General features: G+C 35.4%; 3 protein-coding genes across 10 annotated transcripts; 1 reads left to right on the forward strand and 2 right to left on the reverse strand.

Moving 5' to 3' along the window:
• Positions 1–567: 567 nt before the first annotated feature.
• On the forward strand, positions 568–2,976 carry LOC140815229 (protein LATERAL BRANCHING OXIDOREDUCTASE 1-like). 3 transcript variants are annotated; one of them, XM_073174354.1, is made up of 5 exons: positions 568–987; positions 1,128–1,375; positions 1,563–1,890; positions 2,244–2,354; positions 2,603–2,742. In XM_073174354.1, the coding sequence occupies exons 1-4, from the start codon at positions 736–738 to the stop codon at positions 2,325–2,327; spliced, it is 912 nt and encodes a 303-aa protein (XP_073030455.1). In that variant the 5' UTR covers positions 568–735; the 3' UTR covers positions 2,328–2,354; positions 2,603–2,742. The 3 variants fall into 3 exon arrangements, with proteins under 3 accessions (XP_073030455.1, XP_073030454.1, XP_073030453.1); XM_073174353.1 differs by lacking the exon at positions 2,603–2,742 and having other exon boundaries at positions 2,244–2,591; XM_073174352.1 differs by lacking the exon at positions 2,244–2,354 and having other exon boundaries at positions 574–987; positions 2,603–2,976.
• Positions 2,977–8,587: 5,611 nt separating this feature from the next.
• LOC140813527 (cullin-1-like) lies at positions 8,588–16,623 on the reverse strand. Of its 4 annotated transcripts, none has more exons than XM_073172044.1 (20): positions 16,470–16,623; positions 15,349–15,533; positions 15,162–15,261; positions 13,617–13,802; positions 13,359–13,406; positions 13,074–13,277; positions 12,835–12,912; positions 12,609–12,698; positions 12,439–12,519; positions 12,269–12,331; positions 11,114–11,149; positions 10,954–11,040; positions 10,704–10,853; positions 10,574–10,629; positions 10,368–10,488; positions 10,112–10,273; positions 9,882–10,025; positions 9,573–9,791; positions 9,278–9,445; positions 8,588–9,186 (listed from the first exon to the last, which is right to left on the reverse strand). In XM_073172044.1, the coding sequence occupies exons 2-20, from the start codon at positions 15,486–15,488 to the stop codon at positions 9,085–9,087; spliced, it is 2,235 nt and encodes a 744-aa protein (XP_073028145.1). In that variant the 5' UTR covers positions 15,489–15,533; positions 16,470–16,623; the 3' UTR covers positions 8,588–9,084. The 4 variants fall into 4 exon arrangements, with proteins under 4 accessions (XP_073028145.1, XP_073028148.1, XP_073028146.1 ...); XM_073172047.1 differs by having other exon boundaries at positions 15,349–15,497; positions 16,470–16,609; XM_073172045.1 differs by lacking the exon at positions 16,470–16,623 and adding an exon at positions 16,002–16,042.
• Positions 16,624–19,045: 2,422 nt separating this feature from the next.
• Positions 19,046–21,467, reverse strand: LOC140815101 (cullin-1-like). 3 transcript variants are annotated; one of them, XM_073174212.1, is made up of 7 exons: positions 21,176–21,464; positions 20,723–20,822; positions 20,328–20,513; positions 20,188–20,235; positions 19,822–20,025; positions 19,561–19,638; positions 19,046–19,378 (listed from the first exon to the last, which is right to left on the reverse strand). In XM_073174212.1, the coding sequence occupies exons 1-7, from the start codon at positions 21,334–21,336 to the stop codon at positions 19,301–19,303; spliced, it is 855 nt and encodes a 284-aa protein (XP_073030313.1). In that variant the 5' UTR covers positions 21,337–21,464; the 3' UTR covers positions 19,046–19,300. The 3 variants fall into 3 exon arrangements, with proteins under 3 accessions (XP_073030313.1, XP_073030312.1, XP_073030314.1); XM_073174211.1 differs by having other exon boundaries at positions 19,046–19,381; positions 21,176–21,460; XM_073174213.1 differs by having other exon boundaries at positions 19,352–19,465; positions 21,176–21,467.
• Positions 21,468–22,190: the final 723 nt, after the last annotated feature.

A 22,190-nucleotide genomic window follows, 5' to 3' on the forward strand; every position in this document is an offset into this window, starting at 1 on the left:
TGAGATGACTTTGATAGAGGAAGATTAACACAACGACTGAGACAAAAGCTTAATATAATGGTGTCCAGTCCACAATTTTTGATTGACAAACAAAGAAGGATATGGAATTGTCTCAACATTATCCGAATGGCGTTTCTCCCAAATAGACAAATGTCATCTGTGGACCATGGAGACAAACGTACTGGCAAATGGAGGAATTGGCCCCTACCCAAGTATTACTTGTCACAACTATATTTACTTGTAAAATATTTCATTTCTTGAATAGATTATGTCCTTTTTCACAACCAACCTATAAACACCACTCAAATATTCTTCTTGGTGCTAATGCACCAACCTTTTGTGTGGTTTGTAATTGAAAGTCACTCAGACACAACAAATTTCTTTGTTTTAGCTTTGATTATGAACAAGGTTATCTAACAGAGACAAATCAACTTATCAAATCACAATCTTTCTTCTAAAATTCAAGTTTCTAAAAATGAATCTTGAGTACAACAGAATCCACCAAAAAAATCTCACTGTTTCAGTTTAAAGAAATTCAGTCAATTTGTTGTTAATTTGACTAGGCTCTGTCAAATAACATGCATCACTGAAACTCAGAAAGTGCAATAATTTGGAACGGAACTTTCCATTTCTTTTATAAATAGACACTGTCCAAACTGAATAAACCCCAATCTAGACAACATTTGATCACCTAACTTGATACAACTCAGAATCATCACACAGTCAATAGCTCCAATGTCAGTTTCTGATATCAAAGTTGGCCATATTGATGACGTTCAAGAGTTGAGAAAGGCCAAAATTTCACATATTCCAGAAAGATTCATTAGGGATTTGACAGAAAGGCCAAATTCAGATAACGTGATTACCTCTACAAATAACAACATTCCTGTTGTCGATTTCTCAAAACTTTGCAAAGGAAATATAGATGAAATTTGCAGTGAGATTTTGAAGATCAAAATTTCTTGTGAGGAGTGGGGGTTTTTCCAGGTATTTGCCTCAAACACTTGAATATAATTCCTATAAAACCCACCAATACAGAATGGTTTTGTATTTATTTCTCTGGCTTGGTGCAACAGCATGGAATATCATCTAATATTTGACCACCCTTTTTTTCATTTTCCTTGCAGGTGATAAACCATGAAATTAATTTAGATTTGCTGGAAAAAATCGAAAAAGTGGCAACGGAATTCTTCTTGATGCCATTAGAGGAGAAACAGAAGTATCCAATGATTCCAGGGACAGTTCAGGGATATGGCCAGGCTTTTGTTTTCTCAGAAAACCAGAAACTAGATTGGTGCAACATGTTTGCTCTTGGGTTGGAGCCTCATTACCTAAGAAACCCAAAATTATGGCCGGCAAAGCCATCCAATTTCAGGTAAAAACCTGTCTATGTCCTTACACATAATATTGTTTCTCTGCATAGATCACTTTTTCAGTAAGTTCACGTCAATGTAACTGAAATTCAGGTGATGGGAGACCTTTTTTCATCATTCTGTTTCATCCCAAGACCTATACGAGTCAGCTTGTTATTGTTCAAAACTAACGCCTCAAGAATTTTACAGCGAAACTGTGGAGATATACTCCAGAGAAATAAGGAAACTGTGCAAGAATTTGCTCAAGTACATAGCTATTAGTCTTGGCTGCAAGGATGATATTTTCGAAGAGATGTTTGGTGTGGCTGTTCAAGCAATAAGGATGAACTATTATCCAGCATGCCCCAGACCAGACCTTGTTTTAGGTTTGAGCCCACATTCTGATGGAAGTGCACTGACAGTTTTACAGCAAGGAAAGGGCAACTCAGTTGGCCTTCAAATACTAAGAAACAATGCATGGATACCCGTTCAACCTATTCCAAACGCTCTGGTCATCAATATTGGTGATACCATTGAGGTATGGCATCAAGCTTTTTACAGTTTCTTGTTGCTGCTTCCTAGTTCCTACCCTTCCTTTCACAAGTTTTGAGGCATATTAAGAACAAGTAGGAACAGAATTCCCCATTAGTTTGTGGGATTTGACGGGATTGCTAAATACACGAGTACAATTTGCTTTTCTAGCAACTTGTATTAATCAGTGTCACAAAGTTGCAAATAATCTTGTTTGTAAGCTTCTAACCAGTGGGATGCGACATAATCATGTTAGAGCCAATCCTTGGATGCTATTCCTCTGCCAGGTGTTGTAGCAAAGCCAAGAATTCTTAATATTAGGAGAAGAAATTAAGTTGTCACCCTTTATTTTATATGAAGATCATCCTTGCTGGCCTTGGTCCCTCCGATGCCACTCCAAAATGTGTACTAATGCTGGTGGTGCTGAATAGCGAATATGAATGACTAAACAACAATCGTCTGCTGGCGGCGGTAAGCATACAATCAAATATCGGCTAACAAAATAAGTTTGAAAAGATTATAGAAGTTTATATCAGACCAAATAGTTCCTTTACTGATAATGTTAACCGGTTGCTATGGAAGGAAGCTATTGTACAATTGCTATATCATTTAGATCCAAAGCATAATAGGCAGCCAGTCACCTACTAACACTAAAATTTATCCCATCCACCAGCAAATTTTATTCCTTATTTACGACATTCTGCAATCATATATACCAGGTTCTAACAAATGGGAGATACAAGAGTGTGGAACACAGAGCAGTGGCGCATAAAGAAAAAGACAGGCTCTCGATTGTCACATTCTACGCTCCTAGTTATGAACTAGAGGTTGGGCCACTTCGAGAACTCGTGGATGACAAAAATCCTTGCAAGTACAGAAGATACAACCATGGAGATTACAGCAAACATTATGTCACAAACAAGCTTCAGGGCAAGAAAGCACTGGAATTTGCTAAAATCAATTATGTCTGAACATCAGAATAAAATAAAATGAACTGGGACATGCTTATGTAAATATATTCTGTCAACTTTAGTTCAAGGGTTTTTTTTAAAAAATAAATATTATAAATTTAAAAAAATTATCAATCTATCAATATGAGGAAAATTACTAGAATAAATTTATATTATTGTAGGACGGATTGACCCGTCCTACAAAAAATCTACTCAAATAAATATATTATCCGAGCAGATCGACACAAATAATGTAAGTCTCCTCAATTTGAAATCCGAGGAATGATTCCTCAGATTTTCATTTCTTGGATTTTATGAAATCTGAGGATTGATTCCTCGATTATCATAGTAATGTAAGTCCCCTTCAATTTGTTGTAGATTGGTCAACTTTCGGAATTAAGGATCCAAGATAAAACCATGTTGTTGCACCTTTTCCGTGGGAGAAAATTTTCAGTACTTGATATTGGTTTCTTGACGGTTCCATCAATGAAACCCGTTTTGTTTTTGGCGCTAAGAGCTATGCTCATCGAACGACTCCAAGTACCGTAATTGTCACCATTCAAAAGTTTGTTGACCAAAATAATTCCCGGATGATCCGAGTGGAGAAGAAGAAAAGGGTCGGATGTGTCGACGACGACGCTTCCTCCAACTTTGTTTGAAGAAGTTGAATCTGTCATATTGGCCTAATATATTAGAAAATGATAATCCCAAAAGCGTATGGCTCTCTTGAACAATGGTGACACTCTGCCGAATGCACATGTTACAGGTCTGATCACTCTTTTTTGCTCTTCATGTCATATTGATTCTGAAACTCCCAAGAGATGGATAATTGATAGTGGTGCCACTGACCATATGGCTTCATCATTTAAATTATTACAAGACACAAAAATTTCCCCTCACACATCTGTTGGACTACCCAATGGAAATAAAGCACAAATTTCCTCAATCGGATCTGCTAAAATTAGTCCCAATCTTATCATCGAAGATGTCTTGTGTGTGCCATCCTTTTGTGTCAATTTATTATCTGTTAGTAAGATGACAAAATCCTTAAACTGTTCTATCACATTTTTTCCTGAATTTTGTCATTTACAGGACTTGTCAACGAGGAAGACGATTGGTTTGGGGAAGCAACATAATGGCCTTTATTACATAACTTCAGCACCACCAAAAACATCAATTCCTGAAGTCAATAATGCATCTTCAAAATATGATCTTTGGCATAAACGCCTCGGTCACCCATCCATGCAACCTATGAAGCACCTTACTCAATCGATTGGTGAACTTTCTACTCATTCAAATAAAGTTTGTGATATTTGCCCTTTAGCCAAGCAAACCAGACTACCTTTTGGCATAAGTTCTATATCCACTAGTGAACCTTTTGAATTAATACATTGTGATATTTGGGGAGCTTTCCGTGTTATGTCCTATTCGGGTGCTTATTATTTTTTAACTACTGTGGATGATTTTTCTAGATATACTTGGATATTTCTTATGTGTCATAAATATGAAACTCAACCTATACTAAAATCCTTCTTTGCCTTTGTTGAAACCCAGTTTAATAGGAAAGTTAAAAGATTCAGAGTAGACAGAGGCAGTGAGTTTTACTCTATGCGAAATTTCTTTGATGATCATGGAATAATGTATGAAACTACTGTTAGTTCCACACCCCAACAAAATGGTGTTGTTGAACGAAAACATCGTCATATCTTGAGCGTAGCTAGAGCATTAAGATTCCAATCCCATTTACCATTGACCTTTTGGGGAGAAAGTGTGCTTACTTCAGTTTATCTAATAAATCGCATACCCACACCTTTACTTTTGAAGAGAACACCATTCGAAGTTCTTCACAAAAAGCCACCCACATATAATCATATACGAGTGTTTGGGTGTTTATGTTTTGCTACCAATGTCAAGCCAAATCATAAATTTGATCAGCGAGCTCGAAAATGTATTTTTGTTGGATATCCTATTGGCCAAAAGGCTTATAAAGTTTATGACATAGAGGCTAAGAATATTTTTTTGAGCCGAGATGTTATTTTTCATGAGCATGTATTCCCTTTTGGTTCCATGCAAGAAAGCAATGAAAATAACCATTTGGTTCTACCTTTAGCCATACATAAACATGTTGTTCCATCTGAAATTCAAATGTCTCATAATCATCTAGAAAATATAAATAGTGACCTTAATGTTCATGAAAAACCCACACAAAACATGTCACCTCCTATATCTGAATCAAATGAACTTGCATTACGAAAATCAGAACGTATTCGCCAACCATCGACTTGGTTGCGTGATTTTCATTGCTCCCAAACCAAGTTGATTTCCCCGAGCTCATCGTCATCTTCAACGGCGAACTCAGGTAAGGGTACTCGTTATCCTTTAGCAAATTTTATCTATTACAAAAACTTGTCATTTTCTCATCGCGCCTTTCTTGCCAATATCTCTAGTCTTGTTGAGCCTAACACATTTTCCCAGGCTGAGAAAGATCCTAAGTGGCGAGAGGCCATGAAATTGGAACTTCAGGCATTAGAAGAAAATGGGACATGGACCCTTACTTCTTTACCTAAAAATAAAAAACCAATTGGTTGCAGGTGGGTGTATAAAATTAAGTATAAATCAGATGGATCTGTTGAGCGTTACAAGGCGAGACTCGTCGCTAAAGGTTATAATCAAGTCGAAGGGTTAGATTACAATGAAACATTTGCACCGGTTGCCAAGCTTGTTACAGTCCGTTGCCTTCTTGCCATTGCCGCAGCTCGTGATTGGTCCCTTCATCAACTTGATGTTCAAAATGCTTTCCTCCATGGAGACTTGGATGAGGAAGTTTACATGCTTCCGCCACCTGGTTATAGTCGACAGGGGGAGAACATCGTTTGTCAACTAAACAAGTCGCTCTACGGATTAAAACAAGCTTCTCGAAATTGGTATTCTAAATTTTCTATGGCTATTCAAAGGGCTGGATATAAGCAGTCTATGGCAGATTATTCACTTTTCACAAGAGCATGTGGCAATCATTCACGGCGGTATTAATTTACGTCGATGACATGATAATTACGGGAAATGATCCCAATGCCATAAGGAATCTCAAAAATTTTCTCCATGAGCAATTTCGGATAAAAGATCTAGGGAAATTAAAATATTTTTTGGGAATAGAAGTGGCAAGATCGAAACAAGGAATTTACATTTCCCAACGAAAATATACGTTGGATCTACTTGATGAGACGGGTCTCCTTGGAGCTGCACCAATCACTTTTCCCATGGAACAAAACATAAAACTCACACCTACAGATGGTGAAAGCCTTAAAGATCCTTCATTTTATAGAAGACTTGTTGGAAAACTCATTTACCTTACAATTACCCGTCCAGATATCACTTATTCCGTACATCTTCTTAGTCAATTTATGCATCACCCTCGCAAACCACATCTTGATGCAGTCATTCGAGTTCTGCGTTATTTAAAGGGGACACCTGGACAAGGTATTTTTCTTTCAAGCAAAAATACTCTTAATTTGATTGGTTATTGTGATGCAGATTGGGGAGGTTGTCCTATGACAAGAAGATCAGTGTCTGGATATTGTATTTTTCTTGATTCCACTCTTATTTCTTGGAAAACAAAGAAACAACCAACTGTCTCTCGTTCCTCGGCAGAGGCAGAGTATAGAGCAATGGCAGCAATTACATGTGAGCTGACTTGGTTGAGATACCTTTTGCAAGATTTACAAGTCAATAATTTGGGCCCTGCCATATTGCACTGTGATAATAAAGCAGCACTACATATTGCAGCGAATCCCGTCTTCCATGAACGAACAAAACACATTGAAATAGACTGTCATGTGGTGAGGGAAAGAATTCGGTTGGGACAAATTTCCACTACCTTTACACCATCACATGCTCAAATTGCCGACATATTTACTAAACCTCTTGGAAAATTGATTTTTCAATCTCACTTGCGCAAGTTGAGCATCTCAAATATCCATGCTCCAACTTGAGGGGGAGTGTTAAAATATACTGTGTTAATTTGGGCAAATATTACCTATCCATTTTCGTGTATTTTTCCTTACTTTGATTAGCATGTGATTGGTCATCCTTTCCTTTATTCTTTCTGTACCGTTAGAGTCATAATTGTCAAATTTGTATTTTCCATTTTTTTTTCTTTCATAGCATTTTTTTATATATGGATGTAAGAGCTCTTACGTAGATGATGAGATGTATGAAAACATTCTTCCAGAATTTGTTGGTCTCCTTATTTTACATGGTATCAGAGCTCGGGTTCCACCGTTATGTGTTGGACTGCCTATAATTAGGCCACCCGTTCTGCCCATAATTGGGTCATTTGTAAACTCCACGCTCCAGATGTTCATTCCTGAGCGTGAGAGGGGTGTGTTAATTGTCTCACATTGGTTGGATAAATAACTTGGGAGTTGTATATATTGGCTTGGACAATCTTCCCCTCTTGAGCTAGCTTTTGGGGTTGAGTTAGGTCCAAGTCTCAATCTTAACAGTAACATATTTCATTAGTTACATGACATTCTCAGGACTTGTGAATAGTGTGCTGTGAAATGCAAGTTTGTGATATAAAGTTTGATATGTAAATCAAAAGATGCTCCACAAGTTTGTGAATAACATCAAGATTTCAGTTATGGAAAGCAACATATTTAGTCTAGGAGAATGAAAATGGAGAAAAAGTGCATCAGGTTGGTGGTAACCAACTTGCCTTTGATTTGATGATCCTAAGTTGGAATAGAGTGGGCCAGCAAGCCATCAAAGTCGCAATTTTTTTGTGCTTTTGTGAGACTATAATATAAATGCAATTTTAACTGAATTTCCCATCTTTCTTTACCCCAACTTGCAAAATTTTATTGCTGCTTTTGAAGTTTTCTGCAATAGAGACGAGTCTCAAACATTCTTTTGAGGGTGTGATTTCAAATACAATTCTTTGGCTTGTATCAACAACCCACCCATATTTTAAACCTATCATTTTATTCTACAATTGCTCTTTTGCTCGTCATTGGAAGTGTATTTGTGATATAAATTAGAATAATATTTAATTTATCGCATCCACAAAAATTATACCAAAACATATATTATTTCACAAAAACTCATGTTAAGAGTCTCGGTAATCAATTTTATGAAACAGATCTCAAATCGACCCAATTCATGAAATTTTTTTATTGTTTATTTTTTAAGAAGTTATCATCAAACTATAAGAGATACCCCAATTCCTTGGCTGGGAACCATTTTTGAGGAAAACAAAAGACAAGCGTGCTCAACATATATATTTTAAGGCAAATGTCTTTCCACGTCTTCCATTACCATTAGTCAAGGTGGGAAGTTCACTAAAAACCAACGACTTTTGGAATTATTTTCTACTCATTATTATTATTATTTTTGCTATATCATAAAATACTTTATGTAAGCATCTAATCGATATTACGAATTCCTGGGTAGGCAAGAGGGACCCAAAAAGAACTTGCAAACCTATTAAAGCTTTCATGATTATAAGAATTTTCAAAGAGTTGAACCCATCCAAAGGAAAAAAGGGAAAAAAAATTAAAATTACAAAAATCCTTTCCCTCGCACATGGCTGGTGAATGGAATACAATTTCTCTAGGTTACGACGTAATGGGACACAGCGGCAACGATAGATCGAGCACATAGGGTTCTGCATAAAATGCTGTACAAGTGCATTCATTTCTCATTTTTTTCGGTTGCCACAATCTGAAAACGTAGATCTAATTTTATGTTACATTAGACTAAAAGCTGAAAACTGCGCGATTAAGCATTCGAAAACAGATGTCACTGAATCATATAATACAGCACAAAACATCAACTGACGTGGTGACCGAAATAAAGGCGAGAGGAATGTAAAAAGTGGTGGAGACAGATTTTACTAAATCGCTATATTTAATGAAAAAAGCTAATGTATGACCGGGGAAAGTATTGAGATGGACAACATACATGGAGGACCAAGCACGAAGAAAAGCAAGGAGCTGGATTTGTCTCACTGTTCAGAACAGTCAATAACACCTTCTCAATCCAGACCAATGTGTAGCGATGGCCCATGCCTGATTTACGTTATATTGTTCAAGATTTCTCATGCCTCCGAGTCTAACAAATCATCACAAAGTCACAAAAAACATCAGGCATGTTTTGCAAACTTTTTGCAGTTAGCGATTGAAAGGTGTCCTCATTCTGTTGAACTGTTCTGCAGCAGCAATAGATTTACAAATTTAATCACTAGCTTGATTGAATCATGCCAAGTACTTGAACAAGTTGGGGTTTTCCTTGTCTCTTTCCAGATAGTCACGAGTGATCAAATCTTCAATCCTCTTCTTGATTGCTTTAACATCAGGCTTTGAAGTTACATTTCAGCTACGTCAGCATCTAAGCAGGAAAAAAATATATCCAACCGAAATTAATGTACACTTCAAGGGCAGAGGGTACCTTAAACATACGACCCAATTGCTCAACACACTCCATAACCAATTGCTGATATCCCAAAACTTTCCTACTCTTCATGATACGCACAATTGAGGCATCAATGGCATATCGTCTGTCCTTGTCAACATCCTCGATGACCTTCTTCTTCTCATCAACTGGAGGGAGAGGGATCTACATTCAAATGAAAGCAGTGAGAGAGTCAGGTAGAAATAAATCTGCTAAAAATTTCTCCGCATTTCTTCTCATCTTCTACAAGTTCTACTCTATCTAGCATAGGGATAATGCATGAGAAAATTACCTTAATCCTTCTCATTTTGTCAGTGAACTTTGAATTAAACTCAAAAACATCAGTCTGAGAAATAGTTTTGGTGTTTGGCTCCTTGTTCAGAATCCTATATTTGGCACATGAAAGAGAATGAAGCAGCCTAACAACATCATCGTCCGACAGGTTCAACTGATTCATGATTTCATGGTAACTCAATCTATCTGAGGCATTGAACAGAAGCAACGCAGCAGCCTAGATAAAGGAACACAGTTCCTAATCAATACCATATCCGAAAAAGAAATCATGAATAAATGTGATATGATCTTGGTGCTGGGACAAAACCTGATAGGTTGTCACGATCAGCTCTATTGTCTTAGGTTCAAACTTTCCATTGATGTTACAAGTACCCAGAGAATATATCCACGTAAGTTTTCGATGCTTCGTTTTTGTCTGGTAGAACTCTCTAAATACTTCCACACACTTCACCTAACACAAGTTTTTCAAAGCAATAATCAAAAGAAAGTGGTATGATAACTTTGAAAACAAATAAGATACAGCCTAATGCAATGTACCATCTCAGCTGGAAGGTTAAGATCAAAGGACTTGTAACTTGGCCAGAAACCAGTAGTGAGTACAGTCACTGTTAAGTCAATCCCTGGATTAACATTTAAATTATTGCTGAGATATTCCTCAAAGCTGGTTTGATTTTCCCTTGCTAGTGTCAAATCCGTGACCTGGTATGGATGCAATGGAAGGAAATATAATGATGTCCTAAGTTGATTCACAATAGGTAACACCAGTCAACAAATCAGCAACAAGCAAGCTCACCATCCCCTCCATTTTTGATGTAAACTGACCACCACATTGCTGTTTCAACTTTGTCAGTATACTTCTCTCATGCTCATCATTAGCACTTTTATCAAATAATAGCCGCCGTGCAAGCTTTTTCCTATTGAAAGAAGCCATTGAAAGATTAAAGTATGTCACATCATGAATGACTAAACACCAACTAACCAGTTAGTTACAAAAATCACCTATAGAATTCAGCAAATAAATCCTTATCACTGATATAAGCAAGCAATTTCACAACCTGCAAGAAGATTAGAGCCTCAATCATGGGCAAACAAATGTTAAAAGTGAGAGTGTAATATACATAATACATACCTTCTCCAGTGTTTCTTCAATAGCTTCATCGCTCAATTTTTCACTACCACCCTTTTTGAGAATGTTATCACAGAATGTCGCCAGGAGTTCTGCGCTGGAACTCCCAGCAACACCTTTGTTGCAAAAGACTTCAAAGGCCTCTTTAAGAGCCTAGAGAGAATAAACAAAAATGGGAAGGTTGTATAATACCTACTGCCTCTTCTTAAAAGGTATATGACAAAAATTCATGAATTAGTTTCATGATCCTAACCTTATGGAAAAGTGTGTGGTTTAAGAAACAGTCATTGACATATGCCATGAATTTGTCGTGTAGCTCGATTACTCTTCTGACAAAAATCTGATTTCCATACACTGGTTAATGCTAACATCTGAAAACATACTGAAAAATAAAAAAAATACGAAAAGCTTACCTGTTCTTGCAATCCAACAACATCTTTCTTTTCTGCCTGTAAAAGACACTTCTTTTAGTAAGATAAGTTGACAAATATTAAACTATTACATAAAAGATTTTACATAATCATTCCATGGAAATTTAACAGAGTTTCCAGAAGGCCTCCTCCGAAAAAATGTTGTCACCAGAACTGGAATAATGTGATACTTAGTGTTCTAAGGTCCAGCAGATATTATTTGGAAACCCAAAAAAGAATAACGTCATTCTGACATTTAGAAATTATTTTTAATAACAAGTTCATGCCAGTCCACTTAAGAGTTAAGACAAAAATGAAAGCTTTAACGGGAACCAACGTTTTGGTTATAATTACAAGAAACCACTGAATAGGTATCTGAAACGTTTTTATGAATTTCTTTGTCAAGTACAAAAATCTTTCAAACCACTTGTTCACAGGTTCCAATGTCTTCCAAGATTTTCAGAAATATGGATCAAATTGAACTCAAAACATAAAAGATTTAGTTTCCATGACAAGTTTTGGATAAACTGAGAGCAGCACATTTAGTGGAGGAGTTGATGTATACTGAATTGAAGGAATGCAAACTTTTCATTTGCATCTGCCAATTTAAATTAAATTTTCTATTGCAGTGGAAATACTTTAGGGGAAATGATAATTTTCACTAGTACGATCTAGCAAGAGATGGTTCTAGTTTTAATTCGTGACCACAACTACACCTTTGGGAAGTATTTATCCATCTTCTTTTCTTCCTTGTTACTAAAGGGTACATGTTGAGTTCTCCTCAGTTTGTTGAATTAAATCAGCAACCTCACAACAATCGTTAATCTCCCACAGAAATTCGAGTGATCGTTAGAAAATTCTAACATCATATGCATGGAATACCCATGCAAGAGAGGCAAGCATGACGGCGATTCTCAGGCTGAGTTTGTGATTGTTTGATTGAATAGTGTTACTACCATAATATTTCCATTTTTCTTCCTAATGTAGTAATGATTTTTACACCCTTAAAATACCAGCCTGAAACTATAAAGAAGATATGAAACTGTAAGCTCCACATAGCAAAAATGGCAACTATTTTTACTGCTATAAAGCATGCAATCTATTAATCAAATAAATCAAACTAAAAATAAATTAACACATTAAAGAAAGAACAAAAACCTTCTTGTTACTTGCTGCATCTTCTGCTTGTTTAACCAGAGCTGTGCCCTCAGCAGTAACATGCTGCCATGGAAACATGATACATTAAACTTCAAATGATTTTGAAAAGGTACAGGCAGCATGAATGAATAGATACTCATTCCATAACTTAAAAAAGGAAATTTATGCACCTGCTTAAATATATTCGCAACAGGTTCTAAGCCCCGAGGTACTTTGGAGAAGAGTCTATACATCCTTGACAGATCCTCAACCTAACAGATTGGAAAGGCTATGACTTGCATATCCAGCACCATAACAAAAAAAACCAAACATGGAAACAAAGACTTCACATGTTAAGTACCTTGTCATCCCTAAGTAATGCATGACAACCTGAGTTCTCCTTTTCAAGCAGTAGGGTGGCATACACAGACAATAGCTCGTTTTGTACTTTCTACAATTAAAAAAATAATGAATATTCAATTGAATCATAAGATTATATTAACATGAACAATTTATTCGCATCAAGACACTCAGAATGCTACACATCACCCACTACGAGGACTCTATATCCTAGTGCAAGATCGAACCTCAAGCAACTTTGTCTCGCTACTTGAATGAAGATAATGCAAAACTCTGTCCTTCTCTCTTTTTAAACACTCCTCCGCCTGCATTTTCAATCCGAAATTTAGCAACGAAATGCAAAAATGGTAGGGTTAGGGACACCTTGGCTCCCATATTTCCAATTACGTCAATGCATATTGTGCACATGTTTTTCTCCTTTAAATTCAAGAAGGATGGAGAATTCTGAGTCAAATGGAAATTTTACTTTTAACATATAATCTGGACATGAATCATCTACAATCCAAGTGGAAGCCTTCCGAGAATAATAAGCTGCAGAGTCATTCAGCATTGCTGCTTCGAAATCATTCTCATACTCATTCATCTGACCCATTCCAATTTCGACAAAAATATCTACTACATTCTTCAACAAAGCTCGGTCAATTTGCTCTCCTTCGCGCTCTTGATCAATCTGTCAGATATAATCATATACAGGGTCCAAAAGCAAACAGAGATAGAAAGGCACCAAACTAAAATAATATGAAAAACATACCAGAGATATAACTGCGTCTCTTACTTTACCATTTACCTCTGAGTACACCTGGATAACAATCCCGATACTAGGCTTAAAAACCAAACAGGAAAAGGTAGGAAGAAAAGATGAAACAGAGCTGGGGAAACGTATAAGAAACAAATACAGAAAAATCAGCTGAAATTTGTTTCCCCTTTTGAAACTACATGACAAATTTACATGTACATCAGAGAGAATAGAACAAGATATCAAGAAGTCATACAATTAAAACGAATTTACCATGTCTCGGAAGCATGTCAAACCGACTTCTTTAAGTGCTGGGAGTGATCTTCTAGCTATGAAGTATCGATCAAGATAGTAAAAGAATCTTGACAACCATCGAACCATGATTTTATGATTTAACCACCGGTTTACGAGTTCCCTCAACATAAACTCATCATGCTTCTCTCTCAATGCGGGTAAAACCTGTATGAAAATCAGAAATGCCAACTTAATGGAATGGTGGTACCACAATTAAATTCTATAAACTTAGCAGGTAAACAAGCAGTGATAACTTAAGTTTTAAGATGAATGATTCAATTTATCCAACAAATGTTTAGTTTGAATAGAGACGGACAACTTTATATGTCAGGGGTGTAATTTTTAAAAAGCTCAAGACCACTTGGTGGCATAGTTGAAATGAGATTGTCTAATATTGTTCACATAGTTTGATTCAGCCTAATGGCATGGAAACTTGTTCAAAAAAATTTATCTTTTTTTGATTAAAAAAACATCGTTTAGTCACAAAAGGTGATATTTCGTTGGTTTTTTATTTTAAAAAATTAGATGCTTAAAAAGAACGGAACCAAATAATAGTAAAATGTGGTTTTTAAGCCTTTTAGTTCAGCTTCCCATTAAAAAAATTTAAAAAGCCTTTTTCATATTATATCCTAACAAAATAGCGTTTCTACTATAAAAAAGAAAAAAAACTCAAAAGGAAAGTACATAATAAATTGTTTCTTTTAAGCCATCTGCTTACATAGTCAACAAAAGATGACTATAGATCATCAACCAACTAAATGTCTCAATTCATTGCACAAACTGTACTGTTTTTTTCCTATCTCAATATTTAAGCAGATTTTGCACCCTGTTCGTGATCGATCAAACCTCTATGTGGTAAGAATGTAGGCCACAAAAAGGCAATATATTACTTATTCCTTCCTAAGACGCATTATATTTCAACAATCAACCCCAGCGTGTTATCCATCAGGATGAACTCCACATGCCTTGGCACTGACATAAATAAGGTTCTCTGCAGTTTTCTGCCATCTGGCAACGTAAAACCCACTCAAAAACCATCCTCCAATCCATAGGTAAGAAAGCCTTGTCAGAAAAGTAAAGGTTCTCCAGAGTTATTTAACAGTGAATGTGCCTTGTGATTCAACAGATATCTTAATCGCTCAAGTTGCTGATGAGTTCAAATAACACGCATGAATTAGTCAAATCATAAAGACAAGTAAGATCAACAAACAATAGACACGAGATGGAGTAACTCCACGTCATTTGCATATATTTGTATGGAATCAAATGAAAATTGGCCATAATGTTTATAAACTGAGGCATCTGAAGCAAGGTTAACAGAGTTTATATCATGAAAAGACTGATCACATTTTAAGATTGTCTATGGAGGTAACTTGCAATGAAGGAGATTCTACTTTGGAAAGTTGCTTATTTTACAAAATGTAAAGAAATCATCTCAAAACATGGCAAACCTGTGGGGGCATGCAAGTATACAGATCTTCACAACGATACATCTGTAACTATAACATCTGAATTGAACCTTACCGTCGATGTAATGTACGCTTCGAAAGCTTCCTTGTACTTTTCATACAATGGTTGAGAATAATCATGTGGGGGCTTTTGAGTACACATGTTATAAATTGTTCTGTAAATCAGAATTAGGAGACATGCATTAAGTACGTTAATTATGGTCTATGAAATCAAGAGAATAATACAAAGAACTAATTGATACGTGTAGAGCGTCATGTAGTCTTCTGAGCTGAACTGTGGCTCTGGTAATCCTTCCAGAATTTTTATCAGTTTTGTAATCCCCTTTTGCATAATATCCCATCCCTGTTCTAAATCAATGATGTTCCGCTGGTTCATCGACATCTTCTATATCTGGCCAAGATCAACAACTTAATTCTGATTCCAAACCTGACATCATTTAAACAGTAAAACAGATCAATCTAAAACCAAAAATTATCACGGAAACTCAATTTTTTTTATACAATTCAATACAATGAGCTCGATAGCATTTGCAAATATCTTCATCTTTATAATAAAGTTATCGGTAGCTTCAATAATAACTATGATACTAGGTACCCTTGACATACTATCATTGAGAATAAAAAACAGGCAGCTGAAATAAGTCTTAGGTAGTACGAAGCAGACAAATGAAATAGGAAAATCTACGTAAAATTACAAAGGATCGTAAATGACTTGTAATGCCACAGCAAAAAGACATAAATTATCAAACCTAGAAAACATTTATTTTTTAAGAGAACCATCACTCGGAAATCTACACTAATTCCGATCACAATATGTGACAATGCTAAACAATCTTATAAATCAGCAAAAATCACAACAAAAAACACGAAAAAAAATATTGGATTTCACCATTACATGAGTAAGGCACAATACGCTCAAACGTTTCCCACAATTTCTTTTCTTAAAGTCTTTCCTGCAGTCAAAACTCCCTATCAAAATAAGTGACAAATTCATAAATAAAAACGATTGCAAGAGCATTTATTGCTATTAATTATCAATTATCAATTACAGGAGAACTGAATTTATACTGTGGCCAAGAATTATCACCAAGACAACAGCAAACTCAAAATAAAAACACAGCAGGTAAAGAAACACCATCAAATATCCGACATACCTCCCCGCCCAATAATCATACCAGTAACAATTCGAAAAATAAAACCCTAACAAGGAGTATAATGGCAGCCAAACACGATCAATATTCATACTGATACCAGTAACACGAGACGATCGAACGAATCGCCAGCAGAATATACGAACACCAGCACACAATAGAAAAATGCCCAACACACATACATAGTTAATCTATACGCAGATAGAGAATACCTGCGAGGAGAAAATCTAAGCGAGAGGCGAGTGAATCTCTCTCGTCTATGTTTTTTCCCGTCTATATTATATATACAACATTCTAATATATTTCCCCAAACTTCTATAAGGGGGACTGCGGTCGTCCCGGTTATCGCTATCTGACCCCTAAACTGTAACTGATGTTCATTTAAACCCTCATATAATAAAATCTATTGCGTGATCCCATTTCAATTATGAGATGACACGATTATTAGGAGGTGTAATTTAAATTATGAAAAATTAATAAATATAAGAAGTTATGTAGTTAGTTATATGATATTGTGTAAAACTCGGGATTTTGTACAATCGTGATCATATCAGATTAATAATTTGATTATACCAGGATGGTGTAATCTTGGATATTAATGTTATTATTATCATTTCAGAATATAAGATTTGATGCAAAGTTATTTAAGTCTTGTAGATGATTTTATCGCGTGCAGAATTTTGAAACATGAGATAATAATTATCCCTAGGGGATGGAAGATTTAGAATTCGGTTATCACCCAAATCACGGATAGATTACGATTCAAGATAAAAGATTTGATTCAGATTTCAAACGCGATATCACTCGATCACGATAGCAGCCAACCCCTATAAATAGGAGGGCTCTATAGCTCGAAAATTACATCATTTTCTCACACACAAAAAATCGACACTCTCCCCTCTAGTGTCCTTAGGATTTTTGAGTACAGCGAAGCGCTGTCGCCGTCCAGTCGCCGAAACAGGAATTTCGAAAATTCCAGTGCAGTAAACACTAGCCTTTCACGTTTATTTTAATCAAGAATTTAAGGTAAGTAGGCTTGTTTTAAATTGTTGAATTTCGGTGCATGTACTTTCGGTTTTGTCAAAATTCGGTCGAGTACAATTCTTCTTCTACACCTTTCTGGTTACGATGTTTTTGCATGAGCTATTTTTTGACACTGTGAGAATTCAACTTGATATGGGTGAGAATTCAACCATACATACCCTTACGCGGTGGGAGAGATAACCGTTATACGGCCTCATCCCCTTAGCGGAGTAAAAATTAAGGACTGATATCAGTAAACCATTGAAAGTAGATGAATCTCAATGTCGGGTTAATGATGCGCACGTGGTATGAATTATGTTTGTATGATGTATATTTCTAAAATTGCATGTTGTTTTTATTGTACTCGAACGGCCCCCACTTGCTGAGTGACGACCATATCACTCACCCTTACAACCTTTCTCCAGATAAATCCGAAGAACATGTGGGCGAAAAGGAATCTAAACAATTTTGGGCTGGTGATCATATTAATTTCGAGATTTGCTAGTAAAGAGATTTTCGAATTTTTTTATTTCATGTAAGACGTTTCCGCAATTTTATTTTATTTCGGTTGTAAAGACTTAGTTTTGAGAAGTTATGATTAATAAACTGGTTTTCGGTTTATACTATACTACGAGGCTGGTTGTTTTCAATTGTGTGATTGTTAAACGATGCCGGTGTCAAATCTCGAGTTTCGGGGCGTGACATATTCTCTTTTGTCAATTTTATGAGACATATTTTATATTCGTCTTATTTATAAAAAAATATATTTTTATGTCAAAAATATTATTTTTCACTCTAGATATGAATCAAATCAATTCGTTTCACATATATAAATTCGTGAGCGCGTCTCATAGTTATTGGTTAGATAATTCATAGTTATTTTATCTAAGGTACCAATCAGTACTAACTCTATATATCAATTTAATTTTTATTTTAAATTAGTTCAAATATTGTATTAATTTGGGAAAGATTTTGTTATAGTAAGGTTTCAAACTCGGGTTTTAACCCAAATATAGGTGTCATCTAGATGGACTATAAGTCAACGATAACTAAATCAAACAATAAGACAACTTCGGAACTAATTTGATATGTTCGTGTTCCAAGCACTATTTGATTTTTACACAAAAATTTCCAACTCGATTTATAAAAAATGTATTAATTTTTTATGTTTAATAAAATTTTCACAACAAATTAATTTTTTTGTTAGTTATATTGTGAATAAATATTGTATAACGTATGTTGGTTTAGCAAAAATAGAATTTATTTTCTTTCAGAGCGTATAGACAAATCACAACGTATGTTGGTTCTATTATCTAATTTAAATATTGTATAACGTATGTTGGTTCTTTTTTGATGGATTGCTATATAACATTAGATGTTTCAATATTTTTCAACTGTCATTTTATCAGTTTAGTTAAAAAAATATCTAAAACCAAATCATAAGCTAAATTACATAAGCGAAACCCAATTTTCGATATTGCAAGACCAAAATACAAAATAGGCAGATTTAGATGGCCATTTCAGCTATTTTCCATTTTTTAAATTCATCGATTACAAGCCATGTTATTTAACAAGTTTATTCATGTTTTCAACAATATTGATGATACAAACATTGTGTGAAGCTGAATATTTAGAGAGTGTTCATGTATGCATTCGGTACAACTTCACAAGGCAATGTGCCGATGTGGATGATGCATACTCGGTCCTCAGTCTTGTAATAAAATTTTACGAGCCCAACCGAACTCATGAGCTTGCAAACAAGGTGTGATCGCAGCCAAGTACAGAAGATTCACTCATTTACATCAGAGAGTTGAATTATCCACAAAATAGAACTTGCCACTTTCGAACATCCATAATTCATACAGATATAACAAAGATAAATATCCATTTCGATCCATCAAGATGTTACGGTCGATACGGATACATACATATATAAATGGCTCACTCCGTATACATACACAAATGGTTCGATACTCTGGTAAGGACACGATCTTGAAGATGCGAAATATCAGTTATCGGATCAAGCAGCTGCCTCATCCAAATGTTTCTTTTCTTCAAGCTTTCTTGCGTGTACCGTGAGCAATTCACGTTTCACGACCTGCTGCAATGAACATCTTCACTTCATCAAGAAACTTTGCTTGGTGTTAAAAATAATGAAATTTTTCTTCCCTTTTTTCTTCCACTTCTGTATTTCTGATGTACATATGTATAAGTTGACTCAAACGCATAATTGTTAAGTCTCCATGCACATGATATGTGGAGAAAGAACAGCAAACGAACCTCTAGTAGTTTGTATCTGGTTAGATACCTCAAATAGCTTGAAACTCTGCTTTCCTCTTGTTTTAAGCACTCTTCAACCTACATCACATGTATGGTGAACAAAAATAAGACATCAACGAGTCGTCGCAAAGTTTTCATATTTCGAGTCTTCCGATATATTATATATTAAATTCTCCACCACACTGATTGTATATCATATAGAATGTAACATAAGATCCTCACTAACATCTTCAATAGCAAAACTATAGACTTGGGATCGACCTTAACCATGTAATTCTCATAGGACATAATCGAAATCCAGTCCAGGGCTTTTTTTGAATAGAATTCGGCCGTGGCATTAACCATTGCTTCTTCAAAGTCTTTTTCATTGTATTTCAATGAATCCGCACCTATCACCACATATATATCCAAAATTTCTTTGACAAAAGTTTGATCAATCTGTTCACCTTCACGCTCCCTGTCGATCTGAAAACACGTGGTCACCGCATCACCTCTATCATGAACTCAGACTTAAAATTAAACCAGTGTATCAAGACATATATGTATGTGTGTGTTTTTAGTATAAAATTAATCATAGATTTAGAAATTCATCATTCTTCAGCAGTGATAAACTGGAAGAAAACTCACCAATGATAGAATTGCGTCTGTAACTTTCCCATTGATTTCACAGCAAATCTACAGAATATAGGAGAAATTATTATCAGGTTTAATGAAACAGGACAGCAGTAATGATTCGGCATTCAAAAATCAAGAAGATTACCACAGACCAGTTTATAGAAAGCCAAGTAACTGGTTTCTTGAAGTGATACTAATCTCGCCTTCGGTATATAGTATCTTTCAAGACAAAAACAAAATCTCGAGAGCCATCGAGTCAAAATTCTAAAGTTAGTCCATTGTTTCAACAATTCTTTCAATAAATCTTGATTCTCCTTTCCCCTTAAAGATGGCAATACCTGGAAATCAGGACGATTGGGAGAAAACTCAGCACCTTTTCAGGTTGGTTCGCGTATATATTTATTAGCAGAGGACAAGCGAAATAATATACTGTTTAAAGGGCCAAAGTAATGTTTTAGGAAAAACTATAATCAGATTTGAAAAATTCGTTTCATTTTGGTTTTGAGGGCAACAAAATAAGCATGTACAACAGCAGGAATCTGCTGACCTTGGAAGAGATGTAGTCGTGAAAAGTTTTTCCATATTGATCATACATTTTCCGAGTGTCAGGACCAAATGGATTAGAATAACATACCTCATAAACACACCTGGTTCATGATGTAAGGAAGCACTATTTTCACAAAAATTTAACCACAATATTCACAAATAACCGGTGCAGTATTCTTCATTTCATCAATCTTAGGATGATCAAACTCATTTCAGTGCACAAATATTCAGTTTTGAATCACTTGAACATTGCAATCCACATCCGGCAAATCACAATATTGCCCTATGCAGAGATAAATTCCTTGTCTTGAAATGGTAACGTAGGAACCACAGATTTTCAATAAATTTTCACGCTTGATTCAAACATACAGAAAAATCAATAGAGATAATTTTCATGTCTGGAAATGATTTCATAACACGACTTTAGAGTAAAGAAGTACTAAGACGAGGATACGTGTAAAACCGCATGTACTCCTCTGAAGTGAATATCTGAGAAAGGCCTGGTCCTTCATGTTCAAGATGGTGGATAAGCTTGTCGATGCCTTCCTGCAAAATAGGCCACGCCTCTTCAAAAGTCCCGGCATTTTTCACGGCGCCGGCGGCACTGTCAGACATCTTCAGGGCGGAGATGGTGGAGATGAGAATTGTAAGTCAGAGGAGAGAAATCATTGACCGAACGACTTGCAACAATTTCTCTGTTTATAGTCTACAGATATTAGCTAAAAAATGGTCTACAGATATTGATTAGTTGACTAAGTCTCGCAACTACTGCTGTTTTATCGATCTTCGTCAATCTTTCAAATCACACAACATTTCTCAAAGGATTCATCTTTTAAGTTATTCTTTTGCACACGCACCAAGTTTTTCGTCAAATCGATTAAAGATCAATATTGTGCTGTTCGTATTCTCATTTATCTTTTATTCATGAGTATTATTGTATTGTGATAATCAAGTATAACTGTCACAAATTTGTTTCTGAACAGATTAAGTTGAAGTAAAAAGAAGTAAAAAGTGTTGGAAATTTTACCTCATTAGGGTTATTGAATCGAGCTAAATTGAGTTTGTACAAGTTATTGTATCGATCAAATCTTCTAATAAAATTTTTCTGGAAACAGAAGAAGGGTAGACGTAGTAGTTTAGCCTTAGAACTTCTATAAACAAATTCTTGACTCTTTACTTACTTGTGCTGTTGAGATTGTTATATGTGTTGATAAGTCAACTCACGTAAAGTGAGTTGTTGCATTTATTTTTTATACTAACTATGTAATTTTAGTTGTTTTCGAACTTATAAATTGATTTTAGTAGCTTTAACTTACTAAGTCGGATTAGAATATTCACATAAACTGTTAAAATAACGGTATAAATTTAACATTATTTGACATATTTTGTGTAACAATTCATTCACACCTCTCTGAATTGTTATTTTCGATCTTATCATATTATCCTCAAGTTTTAACACAAATATATCA

This window comes from Primulina eburnea, chromosome 15 (genome assembly GCF_022965805.1).
Source record: "Primulina eburnea isolate SZY01 chromosome 15, ASM2296580v1, whole genome shotgun sequence".
NCBI classification, from domain to species: domain Eukaryota; kingdom Viridiplantae; phylum Streptophyta; class Magnoliopsida; order Lamiales; family Gesneriaceae; genus Primulina; species Primulina eburnea.